General features: G+C 37.3%; 1 protein-coding gene across 4 annotated transcripts; it reads left to right on the plus strand.

Moving 5' to 3' along the window:
- Positions 1-988: 988 nt before the first annotated feature.
- LOC113347127 (protein MON2 homolog) lies at positions 989-20,894 on the plus strand. 4 transcript variants are annotated; one of them, XM_026590710.1, is made up of 43 exons: positions 989-1,317; positions 1,427-1,612; positions 3,010-3,099; positions 3,820-3,893; positions 4,033-4,188; positions 4,343-4,463; positions 4,664-4,719; positions 5,371-5,425; positions 6,225-6,281; positions 6,392-6,493; positions 6,648-6,728; positions 6,839-6,891; positions 7,496-7,565; positions 7,882-7,945; positions 8,545-8,693; positions 8,786-8,913; positions 9,003-9,060; positions 9,334-9,431; positions 9,518-9,605; positions 9,731-9,796; positions 10,079-10,138; positions 10,973-11,059; positions 11,136-11,322; positions 12,128-12,171; positions 12,252-12,374; positions 12,461-12,592; positions 12,676-12,728; positions 12,846-12,894; positions 12,974-13,032; positions 13,176-13,315; positions 13,422-13,591; positions 15,516-15,644; positions 15,721-15,806; positions 15,917-16,032; positions 16,129-16,241; positions 16,659-16,782; positions 17,226-17,347; positions 17,761-18,239; positions 18,686-19,010; positions 19,316-19,455; positions 19,665-19,789; positions 19,883-20,087; positions 20,507-20,894. In XM_026590710.1, the coding sequence occupies exons 1-43, from the start codon at positions 1,213-1,215 to the stop codon at positions 20,589-20,591; spliced, it is 5,010 nt and encodes a 1,669-aa protein (XP_026446495.1). In that variant the 5' UTR covers positions 989-1,212; the 3' UTR covers positions 20,592-20,894. The 4 variants fall into 4 exon arrangements, with proteins under 4 accessions (XP_026446495.1, XP_026446498.1, XP_026446497.1 ...); XM_026590713.1 differs by having other exon boundaries at positions 19,671-19,789; XM_026590712.1 differs by having other exon boundaries at positions 9,521-9,605.
- The last annotated feature ends 1,211 nt before the right edge of the window (positions 20,895-22,105 follow it).

Here is a 22,105-nt window from a genome sequence, read left to right on the forward strand (position 1 = left end):
TTTACTCCTATCATTTGTCAAGTTTGGGAGTTTCACTTTATGCTCAATATGATCTTTTGAAGAGACTAGAATTCTATCATCCATAACACGTTGAAAATTATCGGAGTACATTTATAACACATATATACACAAAATCATCACAAAACAATATTTTAGCTGAAAAATTCTACAATGTATTGTCTCAAGCAACAAAATTTTTTGGCCACATTATCTATCACATTACAACAAAACCATTAATGAATCCAAAATTACCCATCCCAATAAAAATTTATCTGCCAACAATCTATCCTAGACACAAGACATATTCATTTAATCATCCATCAATCCAAAATTATCAATAACAGTATCATATCTAAACCAAAAATCAATCATAAACAACAAGCACTTTGATTCAATCAACAAAATATGATAAATTCAATCAATAATGTCTCAAACTTTCAAACAACATACCTAAGGAGACATCATAATCAACCTAATATCTCTAATTTAATAAAAATCAAAATCAAATTAAATTTAAGCCCTAAAATTAGAAACACTCACCTTGGAATATTTTGTTGATGAAATTCGAAATTGAAAAAGGGAAATAGTTCACCAGGTAGTAAGGATCAAACCCATTGAATTTTAGCTCCTAAGAGTTTTGAAGTCGAAAGGGGGTTGATAGGGTTTTAGAGAGGAAAAAAATAGAGAAGAAAAAGGAAGAAAAAGAAATGGGCGAGCGGAGCGAGTTCTGTGAACTTAAACCTATAATACACGGCTACGGTCAAGTCAGCGAGTTGATTTATACGCAAGCTCAGTAACCGTATAACACTATTCATACGGAAACTATCGTGTAGAGAAGGGATAAAAGAACACTTTAGTGAGACTGTCTTCCGTGTGATTTCCTTCCCCACAAATGAGGGACAGGGAAGGAATGCCCTGCACCATATGGCGTGGACTTATGAAGTTGGTATGCTCGCATCATTCCCCCGGGTCCCCTGTACACCAAAGAAGAAAAGAAAGATCCCCTCGCCTCTGTAACTCTGCCAAGCGACATTCAGTAACACTCACTTCCTCTCTTTCTAAAACCAACACTTGAGGGGAAAGAAAGAAGTCCATTTTGCTTTCCCAAAAATCTTACTTGATCAAAAGCAATGCTAAATTCAAATTTTAGGAAGTTTTCATTACCAAAACCCTAATTTTATTCATTTATATTGAATCGATCTCATTATAGAAATGGCTTTCATGGCTGTTCTTGAGGCAGATCTACGAGCTCTTTCTACAGAAGCTCGCCGTAGATATCCTGTAGTTAAAGAAGGCGCTGAACATGCAATTAGAAAGGTTCTTATTTCTTTCCACAATTTGATCTGTTATTTCCTTTGAGATCTGTGATTTACCTCTAAAATATGATAATTTGTTAAGTCGAATTTTGGTTTTCGTGAAATTGTAGTTGAGATTGTTGTCGAGTCCGGCTGAAATTGCACAGAATGATGATATATTGAAGATATTCTTGATGGCTTGTGAGGTTAAAACTGTGAAGATGAGTACTATTGGACTTTCATGTTTACAAAAGTTGATATCTCACGATGCTGTTGTACCATCAGCATTGAAGGAGATTTTATCTACCTTGAAAGATGTAAGTTCCTTATCCTCTTGAGATTGTTTTCCCACTCCAATCTAACTAAGTATTGATAGGAAACTGAAAATGGTAGTGGCAAGTAAGTCCATGGGAAGAAGTGGATATAGGTTTATACAATTGTTGCACACTTGAAACTCAGAAACGTGCAAACTGTTTTGTAAGATATGTTTACATATCATTCTCACCATTATTGTTGTAACAAATGGTAAGTAGTGTAGGTTCTCTGTTATCTTTGCCAAAACTGATTTGGTATTAAAATGGCATGTGTATAAGCTCCTGCATTGTTTGTCTATGGATTATCTGTTACTTGATGTACTTTGGAAAGAGAGTTCGACAGTTGGACATGTATAACATCCACATGCATGTGTGCTTGCTGTGTCAAAATCAACTGCTTTGCAAAATGAATACACCCACATGCATGAGTGCTTTCTATGTCAAAATCAACTACTTTGAAAAATGAAATCCTTGTCTTGTAAGCATTTCTGCTTTGTATCTTCTTAGCAAGTAGACTCTTTATATTCTCCTTTCACGGTGTCCAAAGAATTTTAGACTTCAATTGTTATGTTCACCACCTCCAAGTGGCGAGAGACAAGAAAGAACAGGAGGTATAATACTCCACGGTTATGTACAGGTGTTTGCATTTTCAGAACTGAGTATCCATTTTGACTTGAAACAGTGATACACTGTTTTCTTTTCCTTGGATCAAGGCTTTAAAATGCGTTTATGCTGTGCAAGGCGGTTTCCTCTGAAGAGGCAAGGTGGTGCCTTGAGCCGTAGTTTCTCCTCGAATTGTTAGCCTTATCTAGGTACCTAAAGGCGGTGCCTTGATCGTCTTACTCCTTCACTTCTTTGTTCTCTGTAGTTTGGCAGTAGTGGAAGAACTATGAAGTTACCGTTTTAAATCTCCAAAAAAAAAAGAAAAAAAAATCTTATAGTCACGTCAGTTTTATTCGGACTTCTCCACAAATATGCCTCGGGAGGACCATTCAAGATCGCATTTTTTGGGTAAAAGGCGGACCTTGTAGAGGCATGAGAAGACGTTCAGAGATACGCGGAGTTCACACACCCTTGGCTGATTTTTAGAACCATGCTTTCGATCAGTTTGGCCCATTCTTTGCCTTGAGAACTGTAGACATCTGGTTTGTCTATTAATATGGTGTGCATGGCAGCTTTAACCGTAGATTGATAGATGACCATATGCGGTACTTGCTGAAATATTCAGTCAGCATGCTCATTATTACTGTTCCAATTTCACTGGTGGTTTCTTTCTTATTCCATATACCATTGCATTTAAACTTGCGTTCTCTCACAAAGTAAGCTTGTGTTACTTATGATGTTGCTGATTTGATAGTATTTAATGTCAAGGCTGATGCCCACTTGTGTTATTATTTCAGCATGCTGAAATGGCCGATGACATTGTTCAACTGAAGACTTTACAAACTATACTCATTATATTCCAGTCGCGATTACATCCTGAAAATGAGGTGATTCCGAGTTGCACACTTTCTAGTTTTCTCTATGCCTCCAGTGTTCACTCTTTTTTATTTATTTAGCGATGATGGTTTTTACCTACCGTGCTTCCATGACTTTTCTGCATACCGTAAACCGCAAACGTAGTTTTTTGAACTCCATGCAGAGCAGCAGATGTGCTGATAATCCAATATGTTTAACTAGTTAATGTTACCCCTCTAACTAGGCTTTTTTTTTTTTCCCTATAACTAGCTTTGAGTAGACTGTTTTTACTGGAAAGGAAAAAAAAGTAAAGAATAAACTTATTTAAGCAAAACTGTGATTACATATATGTTTGTTAATTACTCATGGATGTGTGTTAGGGCCCTCCATAATTGACATGAGCATCCATTTGTGTGTCATATTCGAGTAAGAGGCTGCCTGTCGCAGATGAACAGCTATGGTGCCAGCTTATTTGTATGAGTACGATCTTAGTAATGCCAACTTGAGTTTGTTTTCCTGTTTTCTAGAGTTTGTTCCATAAGACTCCTTGTGTTTTAGCTATTTTCTTATGACGATTTTAATTAGCTAATGAAAATAATTAAAAAACAAAATAAAATATCCCAACAAGAACAAAGAAAATAAAACAGGAGATTTGGGAGGTAATGATGTGGATAGCTAGAATACTTGATATACAATATCTTTTTGGTGTTTGAATAATTTTAACATAGAACAACATGGTTTACAATTCTCAGGACAATATGGCCCAAGCACTTGGTATATGTCTGCTTCTCCTTGAAAATAACCGGTCATCTGATAGTGTGCGCAAGTAAGTTGAAGTATAACTTAATATGTGACCAAGAATAACTTGTTATTTTATTATTAATTTGTTCCTTTTAGTTGTCTTGGCTATATCTCCATTCTATTTTCTGTATGTACTCAATTTGATTTTAGATTATTTTCCGTAGTACTGCTGCAGCTACTTTCAGGCAAGCGGTGGCGTTGATTTTTGATCATGTTATCGCTGCTGAGTCACTTCCTGCTGGTAAAGCGGGTGCTGGAAGTCATTCCTCTCGATCCAATTCAGTCACTGGTGATCTCAGTCGCAGTATAAACCGCGCAGAGTATGTAACTGCAGATACCATTTGTCTATTGTATTCTACTCTTGTAAGCTGCTACATACTTGTTCAGATAACATATAGAGAGAAACTTGCATGGTGTTTTGAAACTTTGGAATTATGTTTATGTTCTTGCTTCTGCTGGCGCACATGTTGACAGGTCACTTGAAAATGATTTTCCTTCTGGAGGGCCACTGCCAGTGCGAGATAGTTTAACTAAAGCAGGAAAAATTGGGCTTCGCTTGCTTGAAGACCTGACAGCACTAGCTGCAGGTGGATCTGTATGTGCTGATTTTTTTATACCAGCTTCTTTGCTGGCCAGATTTTCTAAATTCATACTTCTATTCTACCATCCAAAATTATTAAATTCTTCAAAGTTCATTCCGGGTTGTTATGCATCCATCCCTATATTAGTCGCCAATTAGTCTAATTAATACAGCATTTACTGATTTCTTATCAATGGTTGTTTGTGTGATACTAGGCAACGTGGTTACGCATTAACTCTCTTCAAAGGACATTTGTACTTGATATACTAGAGTAAGGAATCTATTCCTCTTAGTCTTATGTTATTTTCATATAAACAAGTTGACTTTCGAATCATATAGCAATTGCACCAATATTTGTTTCAATATCTTTATTATAATAGACTTAATCACGCTTCAAGTTAGTTTATATAAGGGATAGATAGCTATACTTAGTTGATCAACTAGTTATTTGTATGTATGCAAGTTAAATTAGGAGTGAGGGTATTATTCTTATCTGACTCGTAAGTGAGTCAGACCAGTGGACCAGTTAGAGTTGACTCAGCTGATCAGACATGTTGAGTAAGACCAAATGACTGAATCAGTTAGCTAGTTAATTTGCATGTATAATTTCTTTGTGTGTCTTACTGTCTTTGTCTGCTTTATTATTCCTTGTAGTTCGCAGAGTTTTTGTGTACTGTTACAGAAACCTAAAACTTTCTGGAATCTAGTATCTTTTGAGTTTAAGGAGAGTTACTTTTAGTTGGATGTTCGATGTTCATCATGCTGCTATCCATTTTGTGGTTACTTGCAGTTGCTATTGCAACTTCTAAGTAACACCATATGAACTAGAGGCATGCTATGCAAAAAAGGAGAAGCTCATACTCATAAGTTTTTCTTGTGTGAATGAATCTAGTCATTGATTGCGAAATTTGCGTTTCTACAGGTTCATTCTGTCAAATTATGTGGCTATATTTAGGACTTTGGTGCCATACGAACAGGTAACTGCCAAATTCCTGCTGCATGATAAGTGTATCCTGCATAAACCCCACTTAAAGCTTACACTGTTTGGCACGTTGTGAACCTATCCATTTTATAACGATCCAGGCTTACTGATGAATCATGTAATTACTAGAACTTATGCTTCGTCACATTTTGATTTATAAGGCACTTCTGTATTTCTTGGGTCATCTATTTTATGCGTTTGTCTCATGCCTTAAAATTGGGGTAGCTTTCTTTTGTTATCTTATAACTAACATCAAATACACTAGTGGTTCTCCCACTGACAGCCCTGACAACATCTGATATACACCATGTTGTGTAAGACTCATGCTGCAAAAAGTGTTCTGGTATCATGGTGATAAATGTTTGTCGGTCTAAATTTGGTTTACACCATGTGGAGTAGAACTCACGATGCATACCCTATAGTGTTAGGGTATCATGATAAGGAATTGATGATAAATAATTGCCTATCTAATTTTTGTCATGTATGTATTCCTTTCTCTTTGTAAAACATAAACTACTCTAAATAACTCGCAACAGCCATTTTTTTATGGATCAGATAGTTGTTTCTCGAATATTGTACCAGGGTTTATTGTGGTATTTGATATGTTTTTTTTTAAAATAAAATAAAATAATGTATAAAGCTTATTTCGAGCCTTACTCACCTTGGGTTAAGGTTTATGCTCACTATTTGGACTATGAGTCGCATATTTATCATTTGCATATGTAGAGATCTAGCTCCATCTGTTTTGTGTTTTGTTTGGATTATCAAGCCTTCGTTTGATGTGACATTATCAGGTCTTGCGTCATCAAATCTGCTCACTTCTCATGACTTCACTCCGGACCAATGCTGAGGTAATTTAAGTTAGATGATATGAATTATTATAGGCATCAATTTTTATTTTGTGAGCAGATCTACTAATAAGTTTTTGCTTTTGTGCACTTCGAATTCCATGTGTATTCAGCTTGAGGGTGAAGCGGGGGAGCCTTCTTTTCGCCGTCTGGTCTTGCGATCGGTCGCTCATGTTATAAGACTTTACAGTTCATCCCTTGTCACCGAGTGTGAGGTATGATTGCATTAGTTGGTTCTTCATTGTTTTTGGTCAGCGAACTGGTATATGTGTCAAGTTAAATCACTGGTTTTAATCTGATATACAGCTTCTTAGTTTGATTAAGCATGTCTGGTTTACTAGGAATAACATTTTTTGTTGCGTACTGCAGGTTTTTCTTAGTATGTTGGTGAAGGTAACTTTTCTGGATTCACGACTGTGGCACCGCATTCTTGTTCTAGAAGTCTTAAGGGTAAAATTAATAGCTCAGATATATTTTTACTTGCATATCAGATTTGGTCATCTGGCACATAGCAATATATGATCTTCCTAAAAAAATCAGAAACCTTGCTGTTCTGGCAGGGATTTTGCGTGGAGGTACGGACATTAAGCCTCCTTTTCCAGAATTTTGACATGTAAGAAATCTACCTTGAGTATATATACTTTACAGCCATTCTAAAGTTTATGACCATGATGAGTTGTTTCATCGCATTATCCTGTTAGAATAAATGTGCTCTTTAATCATTGAGAGAGAAATTGAAGATTTCATGTTTTGCTGGGTTGGTTCATGTTTTTAAAATGGTAGAGCCAGCAGAAAGTTGTCTACACTAGTAGATTGGGTACCTGATGTGTGGGAATCACACTCTGTCGGTGTGAGTTTAGTAGTGTGAAGATAGAGGTTTGAAATTATTGCCTAAAAGATTTCTGGAGAACAAGTTAACTTATATGCTGTTAAACTTCAAGTATGAAAGGGCAACTTTGAGATAGACAAGCTGAGGAGGGACCGAAAAAAGTACAATTACGATAGTAAAATAATCTGAATTTTGTAGCCTTTATGGAATAGTTACTTGTAAGCTATCTATTGGGTGTATTGTTGATTGAGGTAACTTATATTTTTATCTGCAGCGACGTAATTGTGTGCTGAAACTTGGTAGAGTTTAAGATGTTGATATTACACTCAAACAAAAGTTGATGTCTTATTAGCACATTTTCATAATTCTTAATTTATATGGCTTGTAGGAATCCCAAGAACACAAATGTTGTCGAGGGTATGACTAAAGCTCTTGCTAGAGTTGTTTCAAGTATACAGGTGAAAGTATTTTTCATTTGCTGTATATTTTGTCTATGTATGTTTGGAAATTTGGGTTTGTTTCTCATGAACCACATCACGTGCCTTAAGCTGATATTAAAACTGTGTTTGTCTACCTCATGCTATGTTTAGTTTGGTAGCGGAAAAGGAAAGAAGGGGTTTAATGGCTTAGGATACATGGCTTAGCATGCTCCTTTTTCATCTCAATTGTGCTGATAAAACTATAGGACTAGGGGGTTCATTCATCGCACTCCTTTTTAATTGATGCTTTCTATCTCCCCATTACTTCCTTGACGATGCCTAGTTCTTATTTTAGATTCCAGATACAAGCGAAGAAAGCCTTGCGGCAGTTGCAGGAATGTTTAGTAGCAAAGCCAAAGGTATCAGTTTCTTTTCTGTTCTGTTCTGGTCTGTTTTTTTTTTCTTTTCTTCTGGAAAATCTCGGGGGTCTAAAAATGCCCACGACCTACTCTGGAGTTTCCAATCGTGCAACAGGGTAAAGCGAGGAATAGTTACCAATTCACACAATCAGTTTTCTAGCCGCATGGCCTTTTATCATTCCATCTGCTAAAAACCATGGTGGACTGTATTTTTCCTATGTTTAGGAATTTAAAACTTATTAGTGGATAACTTGACATCCAGAAACCTGTTTTCCTACGCCAAGTTTCTATGGGATTCATGCAAATTACCAAAACAACCATGCCAACCTTGGGTGCTACCTTGCTTTTTGACCGTGCATCTGCATTTGCTGCCTCCTCCTTTGTTTTATGTCTGTAAAATGGGTGGTAGTTATATGCTTTCACTTGTTGAGGTAGATACATCTGTTCTGGGCTGAAGGTCTATGTCAGACTAGGTTTGAATCTAGGTTTGCATCTTTTGCTATAGGGACACATTGTCCTGAATCTTTTTAGATTTCTATGGAGATACATATCCATAGCTAAGATTCTTCATACCTTGGCTGACTCTTAAGTTCTTGTAGGAATCGAGTGGAGCCTGGACAATGATGCTTCAAATGCTGCAGTCATGGTTGCTAGTGAAGCTCATGCAATAACTTTAGCAGTTGAAGGTCTTTTAGGTGTCATTTTTACCGTGGCCACTTTGACAGATGAAGCTGTGGATGTTGGTGAGGTAAGAGTTACCTATTTCCTTAAATTATTTGTGGGGGTAGCATATGACATTTTTTTTTTAATATTATTTTTTTTCCTTCTTGATATATCCAGCTTGAATCCCCCAGATGTGATAGTGAACCTCCATTCAAGTGTACTGGGGAAACTGCAGTTCTCTGCACCGCTATGGTTGATTCCATGTGGTTGACCATCCTTGATGCTCTTTCCCTGATTTTGACTAGGTAGGTGCGTTGTTTGTCTGAGCTGAGCTAAAAAATGTCTTGCAGTACAGCTATAATACTTCATGCAACTAATCTCTCTGTGTTGGAAGGTCACAAGGAGAAGCTATCATATTGGAAATATTGAAAGGATATCAGGCATTCACTCAGGTAAACCCAATACAGACGCTGTGTGGTTTAGCCTGTAAATACAGTCTACCCTCTGGTTATTATTTTCATTAAGTATCCTGTATTACTGTTAGGTTATGTTCATGGTTTATCATTTTAGTTTTAAAAGTGATATATACAGTATGATTACATAGAAAAGATCAGCCATGCTTCAAATAAAAAAAAACATAGAAAAGATCAGCTGATTCAGCTTAGTTTTGAGTTCTCAAACTACAGTATTCCTAGATGTTAATGATGTTGACTTATTATTCGCAGGCATGTGGGGTGCTCCATGCTGTAGAACCTTTGAATTCTTTCCTTGCCTCCCTATGCAAATTCACGATCAGTATGCCAATTGAGGCTGAAAAGAGGAGGTACTTGTCCATAATTTCAGATCAGCTGCTTATATCTGCAGGTTATACATGAAGTTGATTTATTTCAATATTGTCTGATCCTTCAGCAGTGTTTTACAATCTCCCGGGTCAAGGCGGGCCGAACATTCAATTGATCTGCGGGATAGTGTAGTCCTTACTCCAAAGAACGTGCAGGTGTTGAGTTTGGCTCCACATGTGTTATATTCTTTTGAAACTTTTGCTGTAGAATTTGTGTCCATTATTTTAAATTTTTGTCGCCAATTTTTACTAAGTGCCAAAGTTCCTTTCTTGTGTCACAGGCCTTGAGGACCCTCTTCAACATATCTCATCGATTACATAATATGTTGGGCCCATCATGGATTTTGGTATGTTTTTGATGTTTTCCTCTTCCACTGCTTCCTTCTCTCTTACATCACATAATAACGTAGCATGATGTGTTTTGTGTTCACATCAACAGTAGATATCGAGTCTAATAACTTTTCATCTAATCATCCCATTGATGAGGTTTTGGATTTCAACGTGCTGCCTATGACAATGGCACGGTGTAAATGTAGTGATATTTGTAAAGTGCTTAAAAGTTTAGTTTGCTTGATTTTAATATTGTTATTTTTCTTCTCGCACTTAGCATTATTGCCAATCCTATTCAGGTGCTGGAGACTCTAGCTGCACTAGATCGGGCAATCCATTCTCCACATGCTACAACGCAGGTTTGAATGAAATATGTTTGTTACCTTTGTCGCACCCGTGTCGTGAAATGCTGAACCAGCAGTATTAAATGATAGCGATATACGCTATTCGTCTCTGTATAGTCATGACGTGGTATAGTGGCTGCTTTTTCTTTTTATTTCCTTCGATTGTGGATAAGGGTGGATGCTTTTTCTCAGAGGTCATGCTCTCTTGTATACCAATTGATTCTTAAAGTGCTTACCTCACAGCCAAGATTTGACGCTAATTCTTTGCTTTTTGCTTTGGAAGTTCAGTAATGTCTCTCTTTTTTTTTTATCAGTCACTAGGAAGGTCAATTAATCAATGGTGCGTTGAACGTTTTCTCAATATTCTTTTGAAGCCAGTATTAGAGTATCATAGTGAAATTTGTAAGTAAAATACACCAGTATGTTGCAATAACAAACAAAAATAAAATAAAATAGCTGGCACATCTGCTTAATCAAGTACAGAGAGAAATGCAAGAGCTGATTGCTGGCATATAAATCCATCGTGCGACTTGATTCTTCTTTTCTGAGGATATTTGATTCCATAACTTAGATTCGTATTTTGTGTCGAGGCTTCTGAGACGAACAACCGGATCTGATCTTATGCTTCTAAATTTTTTTGGACCAGGTCCCCCAATCAACTTCTATCACATGTTAAAGAACCTCTCTTCATACTGTTTTCTGCTCTGCACTTTTATGATATGTTATTGCCTGCATGTCACTAGATGTAATTTAATATTTTGTACCTTGATTGGGACATGTGTGGTTTCTAACATGGGCATCACCCTGAGCCAACGCGCTCAACTCTTTCTTGCTTTCGTATGTGCCTAGGAGGTCTCTGCTTCGGTTCCAAGGCTCACAAGAGAATCATCTGGCCAGTATAGTGATTTCAGCATCCTTTCTTCACTGAATTCTCAAGTAAGGAAACCACTGGACTTCTTGATGTCAATTCTTTCTTAAACATATTCTAACATAATTTTTCTCTGTTGAGAAGTTGTTTGAGAGCTCAGCAATGATGCACATATCTGCAGTTAAGTCACTTCTTTCTGCCCTACGCCAACTATCAAATCAATGCATGCCAGGAAACTCAAGTAATCCTGTACAAACTTCAAGTCAGCACATTGGAAGCATAACTTTCTCCGTTGAAAAAATGATATCGATACTAACAAATAATATGCACAGTACGTATCAGATCTCTGTGAGGAAATCTCCAGTTTATTTCTTTGTTTTTTTTTGCACAATAACTTGCAAGCGGATTATATACCATCATCTTCTATGTTGTATTTATTAGGCACAGTCGGTTCTTGATATTTGATTTGCTGCTAAAAACAGTGTTGTAGAATTACTCACGACCCACAGTTGACCCGATTTACCCCCACAATTGGGTCACCGATTTCCAATTATCTCTCATGAAAGTTGAAACTCGGAATGTAATAATTCCGAGAAGGGTCAGTAGTTGAGAGCTCATAGAAATGATTTCCGTTTTTACTCAACCTTTTTCTTTCCGTATTTTTTGCTTGGTGTTATTGTCGATGCATTTGCTTTCTGCGCATCAAAAATATTGTGTATGTTTCTAGAAACGGCATATCCTGGACAGCTTATGAAGTCCTATTATGTTTATCATGATTATTGTGTTGTACCTATTTACTTCTTTGTTGCAAGCATAAGTTTAACATTAGAGAAGTTTGTTATGCTACCATTTTGAATGATTAGAAATTAACAATTTGTAAGTGCATTCTAGAAGATAAGAGTTTTGAAAGCCAGGTCACTCACTACTAACCTGGTTTTTAAAGTTAAGCTATATGGCTTCGTGTTTGTACATTTTGAAACATTTATCGAGCTTTCTGTACTTTGTCATTTCTTATGTTCTTAGTTCGCAGAGTTGCAAAATGATACATTAACGTAGTCACACACATTCCTTTGTACTTCGATTTACACCATTCAATATATGCTGATTGCTGAGCTGCAAGTATATCATGTTATTAGGAGTGGAGCCTCTGTGGGATCAAGTTGTTGGACATCTTCTTGAGGTAATAGCAAATGTGATTGCTCTTATCAAATATTTTTACTGCAGTATATGCTCCTATTAACATAATCTAGTATGCTGCAGCTTGCGGATAATTCTAGTCACCACTTACGAAATTTGGCACTGGAGGCATTAGATCAATCGATATGTTCTGTCTTAGGTTCTGACAAATTCCAAGGGTCTCGTTTTAGACATCCAAATAAGGAAGTGAGGGCTCTCTCTATTAGTTGTCTGGTTCTACGGTCCATAAGAGTGAAGTATGTGATACTGATGTACCCTTTTCTCTGTTTCAGATGGATATTACCAGTACAGAATCAAATTCATTTGAGTATGCTGTGATATCACCATTACGGGTCCTTTACTTTTCAACAGAAAACCTTGATGTCCGAGCTGGATCGTTGAAAATTCTGCTGCATGTTTTGGAGGTCAGTAAATAAAGAACTGTCATTAATCTGCATTTCTGCTATTCAAATTATCTTATTGTTGTCTCTCCTAAACTTTCTCTTAGAGACACGGGGACAAGCTGTATTATAGTTGGCTGGCAATTCTCCAAACATTGAGGTTTGTCCTGGTCTTTAACTCTCACTTCTTTTTTTCTTGTTTTCATTGCTGTTGTTCTTCGCTTTCTTGCTTCCCTTTCATTTTTCTTTAACTATGTTTTGTGTACTTCAATTTTAGGTCTGTTGCTGACGCATCAGAGAGGGATCTTATCCCGTTAGGATTCCAGGTATGGGTCTTTGGTTATGCTTCAAAAGTATTATGATCAAGTAATCAAGATTATGCAGCTACTCTCTTATATTTTGTAGAGCATACGTGTTATAATGAATGATGGGCTAGCGACTATACCTGTACACTGGTTGGACATGTAAGATTCTTTGTCAAACTATTGGCAACTGGTGATCTATTATTGGGTTCATTAGCTTCTTTGCTCATCCGCGTAGTTATGGGCTGATGACATTTTATGGCAGCATATTCTGACCCTATGCTCATTTCTGGCTCACTTTTCAGATGTATAGAAGTAACAGGAGCATACAGTGCCCAATTAACCGAACTTAATATAAGCCTGACAGCGATAGGCCTTCTCTGGACTACAACTGATTTTATTGCTAAGGGGCTCCCTCATGGGAATCCTGAACACAAGGAAACAGGTTCTCATCACTCTTGTATGACTGGTTGCTGCTGCTATAAATAAGTGACTAGAATGCATAAGTATCCGAGGAACATACATTTGAATGATGTCCATTGATTTTTCAGGATCTATTGATGGACATGCTATAAAGCACAAAGGTGATGAAAAGATGGATGAAGATGTTGAAGATAAAATTCATCAACGTTTTCCATTAGTGCGGACGAGCGATCGTGAAAAATTGCTATTCTCAGTTTTCTCTCTACTTCAAAAGCTTGGAGCTGATGAGAGGCCAGAGGTATGATGCCCATCTCTGTGGAGTTTCAATTTTTCCATCGTCTTATAGCTTGGTTAATACAAGTATCGGCAAATCTGTATGCTATCTCATTGATAGTTTGCCTTTTCATTAAATTGCTGGGAAATAATTATAAGTTCATGAGAAGTGGAAAATATAGATGGGGGTTCTGTAAAAGGTGAGTCCCGTATCGCAGGTAGAAAACAAATAAGCTAAGAAAAGCCTCCTAAGCGAACTTGATATGCAGACCCTCTTCCCCGAAATTGATATCAGTGCTACCCGCCCATAAGTGATTATAGAGGTTTTTCCTTTCAGCAACATGGGCAATGAGTCATTGTCATACCACATCTTCTTTCCTTCTTTAAGTATATTTACCTTTATTTTTTACTTTATAGTGTTGTAAATTGAAATTCCTAGTGATTTTAGCTTACTTGCCATATCTGCAAGCTAGTAACAAGGAAAGCTTATTTGTTTATTGTCAGCGATGATAGGTAACCATTACACACAGTTCAGAGAAATATGGACTTCTAGTGGCGGCCCTTAGACTGGTAGTACTTATAACCCAGACTGACTATCCTTGGTGAGAAGTCTGTGAGCCTCTTGCTGGTTTTAACACCAGTTAAGACTAGTGTGGTAGCCGTAACAGTTGCTTGACCAGCATTCTGATATTGGAGACCTTACCTAAGTCTTCAGCCTCTTGATAGATTCTCTTAGTTCTTGCCTTTTTTGACGCCAGTGGCTGACTGACATTTGGTGTGGAAGTAGAAAAACTAGCACTGTTCCTTATTGTCTGGTAAATGTTATATGTTACCTTCAGTTTCTTCTTTCAGTATTGTATTAATAAATAAATTGTTGAGAAAGATTACTTGTTATTTAGTAAGATTAATTAGGAGTTGAGTGCATACACCTTCTCGTGTAGACAGAGCACGTCAGGATTTGTCTCCTCATAATAAAAGTTATTGGTCACTTAGTACAGTCGTTAGTACCATTTTGTGTATATCCGTTTTTTAAAATGTGAGCTTTTGGGTTTGTCAATTTTGTTACTATTGCTAGCGACAAACATAAAAAAGGGTGACAACATGCACACATGAAAGGTACATATTGACTTTAGGAAAAGACGAACGAAGATATAAATGTGTGTACTTGTGTAAGAGAAGAAAGATGAAAATAAAGAAGAACTTAAAACAAAGTAAATATAACTAATAACTATGGCTGCACTGTTTCCTCTCAAACCTCAATTACTACACATGGGGCGGCATCAGTACGGCACTAATGATACATTGATAGATGTGTATATATAAATGCTTTGGGCCTAAAAGCGCAATAATGAAGTGGTAATTGTGATGAGATCACATGTCATTTCTTGGTTGCTGTGATCCTATTTGTTCAAGACTCTATTTGGACCTTCTAATGGGCAGATATAACAAGATTTAGTTCCTATTTCCCGGATTACGGATGTCTTTGATTGCAAGACCCATGAAACTGAAATCAGTCTCGAGGTATTGAAGCCAACCCCCTGGATACAATTCTTTACAAACTACTCACAATTGATCTGTAGTGTTTTAAGGAATCTAAGGATGTAATGAGACCACAACCCTCCAAGAGTTATTTTTCTAGATTTTATTTTTAAGAGAACTTTCTTTATTTTGCTGGGCTATGGAAAACCCCTTTTTTTGTTTCTTTTATGTTTTTTTAGTAGTACACGTAACTTTATCGGTAGCATTATTGTTATTGTTTTTTTATTACTTATTCTATGTTTCTGGATTTTGTGACTTCGACATGGGTCTAGCCTACCCCAACTTGTTTGGGATTAAAACCTCGGTTGTTATTATTGTTGTTGGTATAAGTAACAACATAATGGAGCTGCTTCTCCTCTGTCTCTCAAAGGCGCAGAGATAGAATAATCATATTCACATGATTGTTACAGGTTAGGAATTCTTCAATCCGGACACTTTTTCAAACTCTGGGCACCCATGGACAAAAGCTTTCGAGGCGCATGTGGGAAGATTGCCTTTGGAATTATGTTTTCCCCACATTGGATCACGTTTCCCACATGGTAATGTGTGTTATTACTGAGAACATGAAGTGCAAAATGGCGGATTATTTGACAAATCCACGTGTCTTTCTGGCAGGCTGCACATTCATCCACTGATGAATGGCAAGGTAAAGAACTTGGGGTGAGAGGGGGGAAAGCAATTCACATGCTCATACATCATAGGTAAAGTACATATCATTTGCTGTTCTTCTAAAGGTTCTTGTCAACTGAGAACTTAGCCTTCTTGTTATTAGGATACTGACATATAAGAACTTCTTGAAATGTCTTTACAGTCGTAACACAGCTCAGAAGCAGTGGGATGAGACTATTGTACTTGTATTAGGTGGAATTGCACGCATTCTAAGATCCTTTTTTCCATTCCTTAAAAATTTATCCAATTTCTGGACAGGTGAGTTTATCTTTGAAACTTATTTCAAAAAATATTCGTAGTTCAGTCGGTGGTGTTAGTTGTTTATTGTTTTAATTACAACTTTTATTTTTACAGGATGGGAGTCCTTGCTTCTTTTTGTAAGAAATAGCATTTTAAATGGTAGCAAGGAGGTTGCTCTTGCTGCAATAAGTTGTTTGCAGACAACTGTTGTTTCACATTCTCCCAAGGTTAGTAGTTTCACATTGTGCAAAAAAGGGTTTCGGTGGGTGGACGAAAGGATGAAAAGAAGTGGTTTCATTGTGGGAGTGTAACCCTTGTTTTTTTTTTTTTTTGCCATACTTCCAAATCCACAGCTGCTGTCTTTTACAATCAACAACACAACTTTTTTTTTTTCCACTATTAAACGCTCATTCTAGCTGTTGGTTTGAAGTTGATGTATTATTGGGAAAAATGGTTGCAAGTTATTATTTTGAATCAAAATTTGATATACCCCATAATTGATCTTTGTGTAGAACTTTCAGTGTAGGACAGACAAAATTGAGAAAGCAGTAGAGAGTCTAAAGACTTTTTTTTTCCTCTAAAAAGCATATAATTTCAATTAGTACCATCTAAGTTTCTTTAGCTAATTTTCTTGCTTGAATCAGGGGAACATGCCTATGCCTTACCTCAAGTCAGTGCTTGATGTATACGAGCTTGTTCTTCAAAGAGGACCAAACTGTAGTGCTATTGCTGCGAGCAAGGTTAAGCAGGAAATCCTACAGAGTTTAGGTAATGCATCTCAAAACGCTGCATGAGCAATTTTGCCTCAATTAATATCTGATATCTGCATAAAGATGCATTTGTTTTAATAATTTATCCCTACCATCAATATTCCAAGTAGTAAATGTTAGAAAAGGAATCATGAGAACAGTGACAGACTAGTGTGACAGTTCCTTTTTGACTCTCCATCCACTGACCAAAATTATGGTGGGTGGATTATCTTCATCGTCAGTCAAATTCAAACATATCAGCAAATCAGCAACTATAAATGCAATGGTAATGCAGAGTAGAGAAATATACACCAACATTTTTCACCAACAATGCGATTACCAGAAGAGTTGATTTCTTCATGCTTATTGCCTTATTGGGCATATTTTTTAGCCTCTCCTTCTCTCATTGAAAACTATTTACATAAAATTGGATGTGCATACCTGACTAAATATTTGTTGCAGGTGAACTATTTGTTCAAACACAAAAGATGTTTGATGATGACCTGTATTTGCAGTTGCTGAAAATCATACATTTGGCTGTTAGGCAACCCAAGAGTACCAGTGATAGCAGTGAAGCAGATACTGTACGTCAATGGTTTCACATTCTTTTCTTTTCTTTTCTTTTGTTCTTCTGTCCTGCCGGTGAAGTCTTTTGGAACCTTGTTGGTGGTGCTGCAGTGCTACAAATCCCTTTTCATGTGATTTTGTAGAACTACCACTGTTTAAGCCCACATACCTGCCATCTCCTGAATGATTCTCAGCTGGCCTGAATGGTGGTGGGCAAATAGCATATTGCCAACCATTCATATCTTATTTTCCTTCAAATAAAAATCGATATTTTACTTTCCTTCAAATAAAAATCGATATTTTACAAACTAGGTGACACGAGTTCAAATAAAAATCGATATTTTACAAACTAGGTGACACGAGATCGTTATTTGGTCCAATCATCTTACTGGGGAAACTTCTGTACATAATGGCTTATTATTTATTCCAGGGACATATTCCACCAGTCCAACGTACTATGCTGGAGGTTCTACCACAGTTGCGTCCATCTGATCACCTGTCCTCCATGTGGTCTCATCTTCTTCGGGAGCTTTTGCGCCACCTTCCTGGATCTGATGTTCTTTTAGCAGACCAGGAAAATGAAGCAGAAGTTGACAAACATAAGCCAGGAAATGGTAAAATGGCACTTCATGTGGATTTGGTTTCTCCTGTGGACAGGCAAAAGCTCGAGGGTTCTCCTATGACACCCACCAAAACTCAAAAAATGGGTAAGTCGGAGTTTCCTAATGGGGTTGCCACTGCCTCTCAATCTCCGAAGTCAGGCTCAGCCACAACTAAGAGTGGGCCTCCAAGCATCACAAATCATTTGTTTGCTGAAAAGCTTGTTCCGGTTCTGGTTGACCTTTTTGTATCAGCTCCTAGGGTTGAAAAGTACAATATATTTCCCGAGATCATTCAAGGTTTTGGAAGGTAACCCGCAGACACTCAAATGGGAACTTGGATTATATGACATGTTTTAGAAGTAACAACGTGTTTCTTAAAACAAACAGAAGATTTTAAATTATATAGGGAGAATGCATTATAACGCTCACCCTCAAAATTAATAATTTCGTTGCATTTCTACGTGGATCACCGGTTTTCAATGTATCAAGTACTTGCATATTTCCTTTCTTTCAAGATATACTTATATTTTGGTGTCATTGTTGAATGACGTAGATAGGATGTACATTTGCTGACTGCCTATAGGCTGAGTTAAGTGTTTTTAAAGACGAACAAGATATTTAGATGTTTGCTTAAGTCGGTCAAAAATCTTTGATTACTATGATTGCTTGCAATCAGCATTCTTCTCTTCAATTAAGAGGACTTGTATTGTCTAGCTTAGAGATGCATAATGACTTTGAAATTCTTATGTGAAGGTGTATGGCGACTAGAAGAGATAATCCAGATGGGGCTCTGTGGAGATTATCTGTCGAAGGCTTCAACCGTATACTTGTTGACGATGTTAGCAGGACAAGTGCTGATGGTTTGCAAGATCCAATCATAGCAAGACCTTCCAGAACACGTCTGTGGAAAGAAGTTGCGGACGTATACGAAATATTCCTTGTTGGTTCTTGTGGCCGTGCACTTCCATCCAAAGTCATTTCATCTGCAACACAGAAGGCTGATGAAACTCTCGAGATGACTATCCTGGATGTGCTGGGAGACAACATTCTGAGTGAACAATCTGATGCGCCAGACGATGTAATCCTCTCTAACGATGTACTTGACTAAGCCTAATTAAGCAGATTCCGGAACTTGTTCTGCACATTGAGGGTCTTGGTGTAGGGGGGCTCCTGGATCAAAATTGCCATCCCATTTAGATTGTCATCCCCGTGTCGAATTTTAAATTGTCAGATCGTTTTTCTATCTGACCTATTTAAATATTTTCAGAACCAGCTAGTTTGCCGACGTACATTTACTGCTTGCATTGATGTTCTTAAGTTGTGCACTTTATTAATATTCAGAAATACTTTTGTTATTAACTATAAAATTGCTGGCACCTGTAGATTCTGCTGCGGCTAATTTCTGCTCTGGACCGGTGTGCATCACGAACGTGCTGTTTACCCGTTGAGACTGTGGAACTCATGCCTTCACACTGCAGCAAATTTTCCTTAACTTGTTTGCAGAAATTATTTTTGCTGTGCAGGTAAATCTTTTGTTGTGTTACCATTGCCATAATTAATGTTTGTCAGCCTTTCATCGTAGTACTCACTTTATCCAACGGCTTCAGTATTCAAAGAATGTACATCTGATCTGTGACTGTCACTTGGAGGAACCTGATAAAATAACAGATCGAGTGGAAGGATTTTATTGTTGTGTATGTATTATGTAATTGTTTTTCTTGTGTGGTCCTAGATACAGTAATAAAGCGAATGTTTGGAGCGCAGCAAGATCCAGAGTCAGCAGGATCTCAATCAGTGTACTGACTAAGAGATGCGAGTTCATACTTGATAAATTCCTAATTGATGAGAAAGATCTTGGTAAGAGATATATATAAATATATATGTTTTAACCTGCCTTGGGTTTTTGCCACCTCTAGTGTTACCTGTTGAACTGATCTTACCTTCTTACAGGTGAGCGTCTATTACCGGCATTAAGAATTGAAGAGATTGTTTATGTCCTTGAGGAGTTGTCTCATCTGATTATTCACATCGAAACAGCTTCTACTCTTCCTTTACGGCCCTACTTGATAGAAGGCCTACCAAGGATAGAAAATTACGGCTCGCGAGCGCACCTGCTTGTTCTGTTTCCATCCCTCTGCGAACTTGTTATCTCAAGGTTTGATTGATATCTGCTGTTTAACATATTATTATGAGTGTTCATTTTAAAACGAGTTTTAGTCCGTGCTGATTTATAGATGTCTTGGAGGTGCCACTGATGTCTAAGGTATACTTGGCTGCTGTGTTGGTGTGATGGGATCTCAAAATGGGTTTAGATTGTTGGTCGACGACGTGTGACCTTTAGGGAAACACTGGAAAAATGTCATGGGACATAAATTAAGTCGTATAATAATATGTTATTTTAGTGTCCACTTGCCCTGTTTAAAATAGCTCGCAAGTGTCATGATTGATCGGCCTCTCAATCATGTGATTGACAGATAGTTTAATTGTATGCTTGCCATGTGGTGACCCATTCATTATTTCATATGGTTTCCCATCTTGATGATTAAATGCTGAGAAATCCTTCTTTCTAATCAGGGAAACGAGAGTAAGAGAGCTAGTGCGAGTGCTGCTTAGATTGATCAGTTCAGAGTTGGAAGTTCAAAAGGTCAGTTTAGCTTAGAAAAGAAAAACTGAATGGCCAGTAGGCCTGTTGGCAAAACTGAAAGGATTACAAGGTTTGATTATATCCTTCTTTGCTTCAGTTCTGCTGTCCAGTGTCATGGTGTATTGTAATTGTGTTTTGTACATTAATATACAAGAATCAGATCAGAAAACAATGGGATGCAATTTTTTTTTCCTGTCAAACATTTTCAGGAATCCGAGTCTTGTTCACTAATTGAAACCCTGTAACCTGTAAGCCAAAATTTGGTCAAAGTACAACAGTTGCAAAGGCATGTTTTGTACAAGTTACTGGTAGGGTAAATTTTGTGTTTACATTCTGTCTTCATTTTTTGTTTTGATAATCTGGAGGTCTGAATGTTGTGTAAAAAGCCAGATTACTTAACCTAAGAAGAGCGGTAACCTGGTCGCACTTGTCTTTCAAAGGGCTCCAGAAGAGCGACAGTCAAGGAGACTGACTTGCTTAACATGCATTGCTAGTGCCACGAAAGTGGAAACCATGAAATGTAGACTGATTTGCGAAGGTGTTTAATCCTTTGTTGCCCTGCTACAGCTGCCAACAGACTTGCATTGCAAGTAGAGTTCAAAGAACTCCAGAGATGTGCATTGAAAGTACAACTCCAGCGATGTGCATTGGAAGTACTAAGTGGGTGTATGCGAAGTGAAAACTACCTTACATTGGAAGTACCAAGTGGGTGTATGCGAAGTGAAAACTACCTTAGAGCCGCCTAGGCTACTTGGTTTCACAGCGTCTTTCGTGCACTTATGAAAGACAAATTCTCAGTACCAACCTTCAATCTTTTTATAGTTAAAAACTCTTAGTAACTTGTTATAGGGGTGGCAGTGTGATAGTAATGTCCCTCTAGTTGGTTGGGGGATGTTCTATAGGGGGTTGGTTAGGGAATGTTCTATAGGGGGTGTAAATTAACTAGATTACCCTCCCCAGTTTTTAACCTAAATCAAAGCTAAATTGAAAATTTGTTTTCCTTCTTCTCCTCTTCCCATCAACCGTAACCTCCATTAAAACTCAAAATTTCATCATCTTCGATTAATCGACGATTCAAAAATTAATCAAGTGTACTGTAATGACTTATAAGAGGTATGTTTTGAAAACCCAGTTACGATTTGGTTTATTTTGTTCGATTTAAGTTTAATTTCTATCGAAAATTAGGGTTTTAGATGAAAATTGAAATTGAAATTTCTGGGTCTATGTGAGTTACGGTTGGTAATAGTTCAATTACCAACCATATGTTCTTATATCTGAGAATTTTCTTCAATTACGGTTGGTATCGAGCATTTGAGTTACGGTTCGTATCGCACATTTAGTTACCAACCGTAACTGATTTTACGATTGGGTTTTTTTCAAATTTAACCAGTTACGGTTGGTAGTTCTTCTTTTACGAATCGTAACTTCGATTTACGGTTGGTTATGAGCACAATTCCAACCGTAATTAGCTCTGAAAATGAAAAAAATTGAATTTTTTACGTACTTTAGATAACTTTGAGCAACAAAAA

This window comes from Papaver somniferum, chromosome 2, assembly GCF_003573695.1.
Source record: "Papaver somniferum cultivar HN1 chromosome 2, ASM357369v1, whole genome shotgun sequence".
NCBI lineage: Eukaryota > Viridiplantae > Streptophyta > Magnoliopsida > Ranunculales > Papaveraceae > Papaver > Papaver somniferum.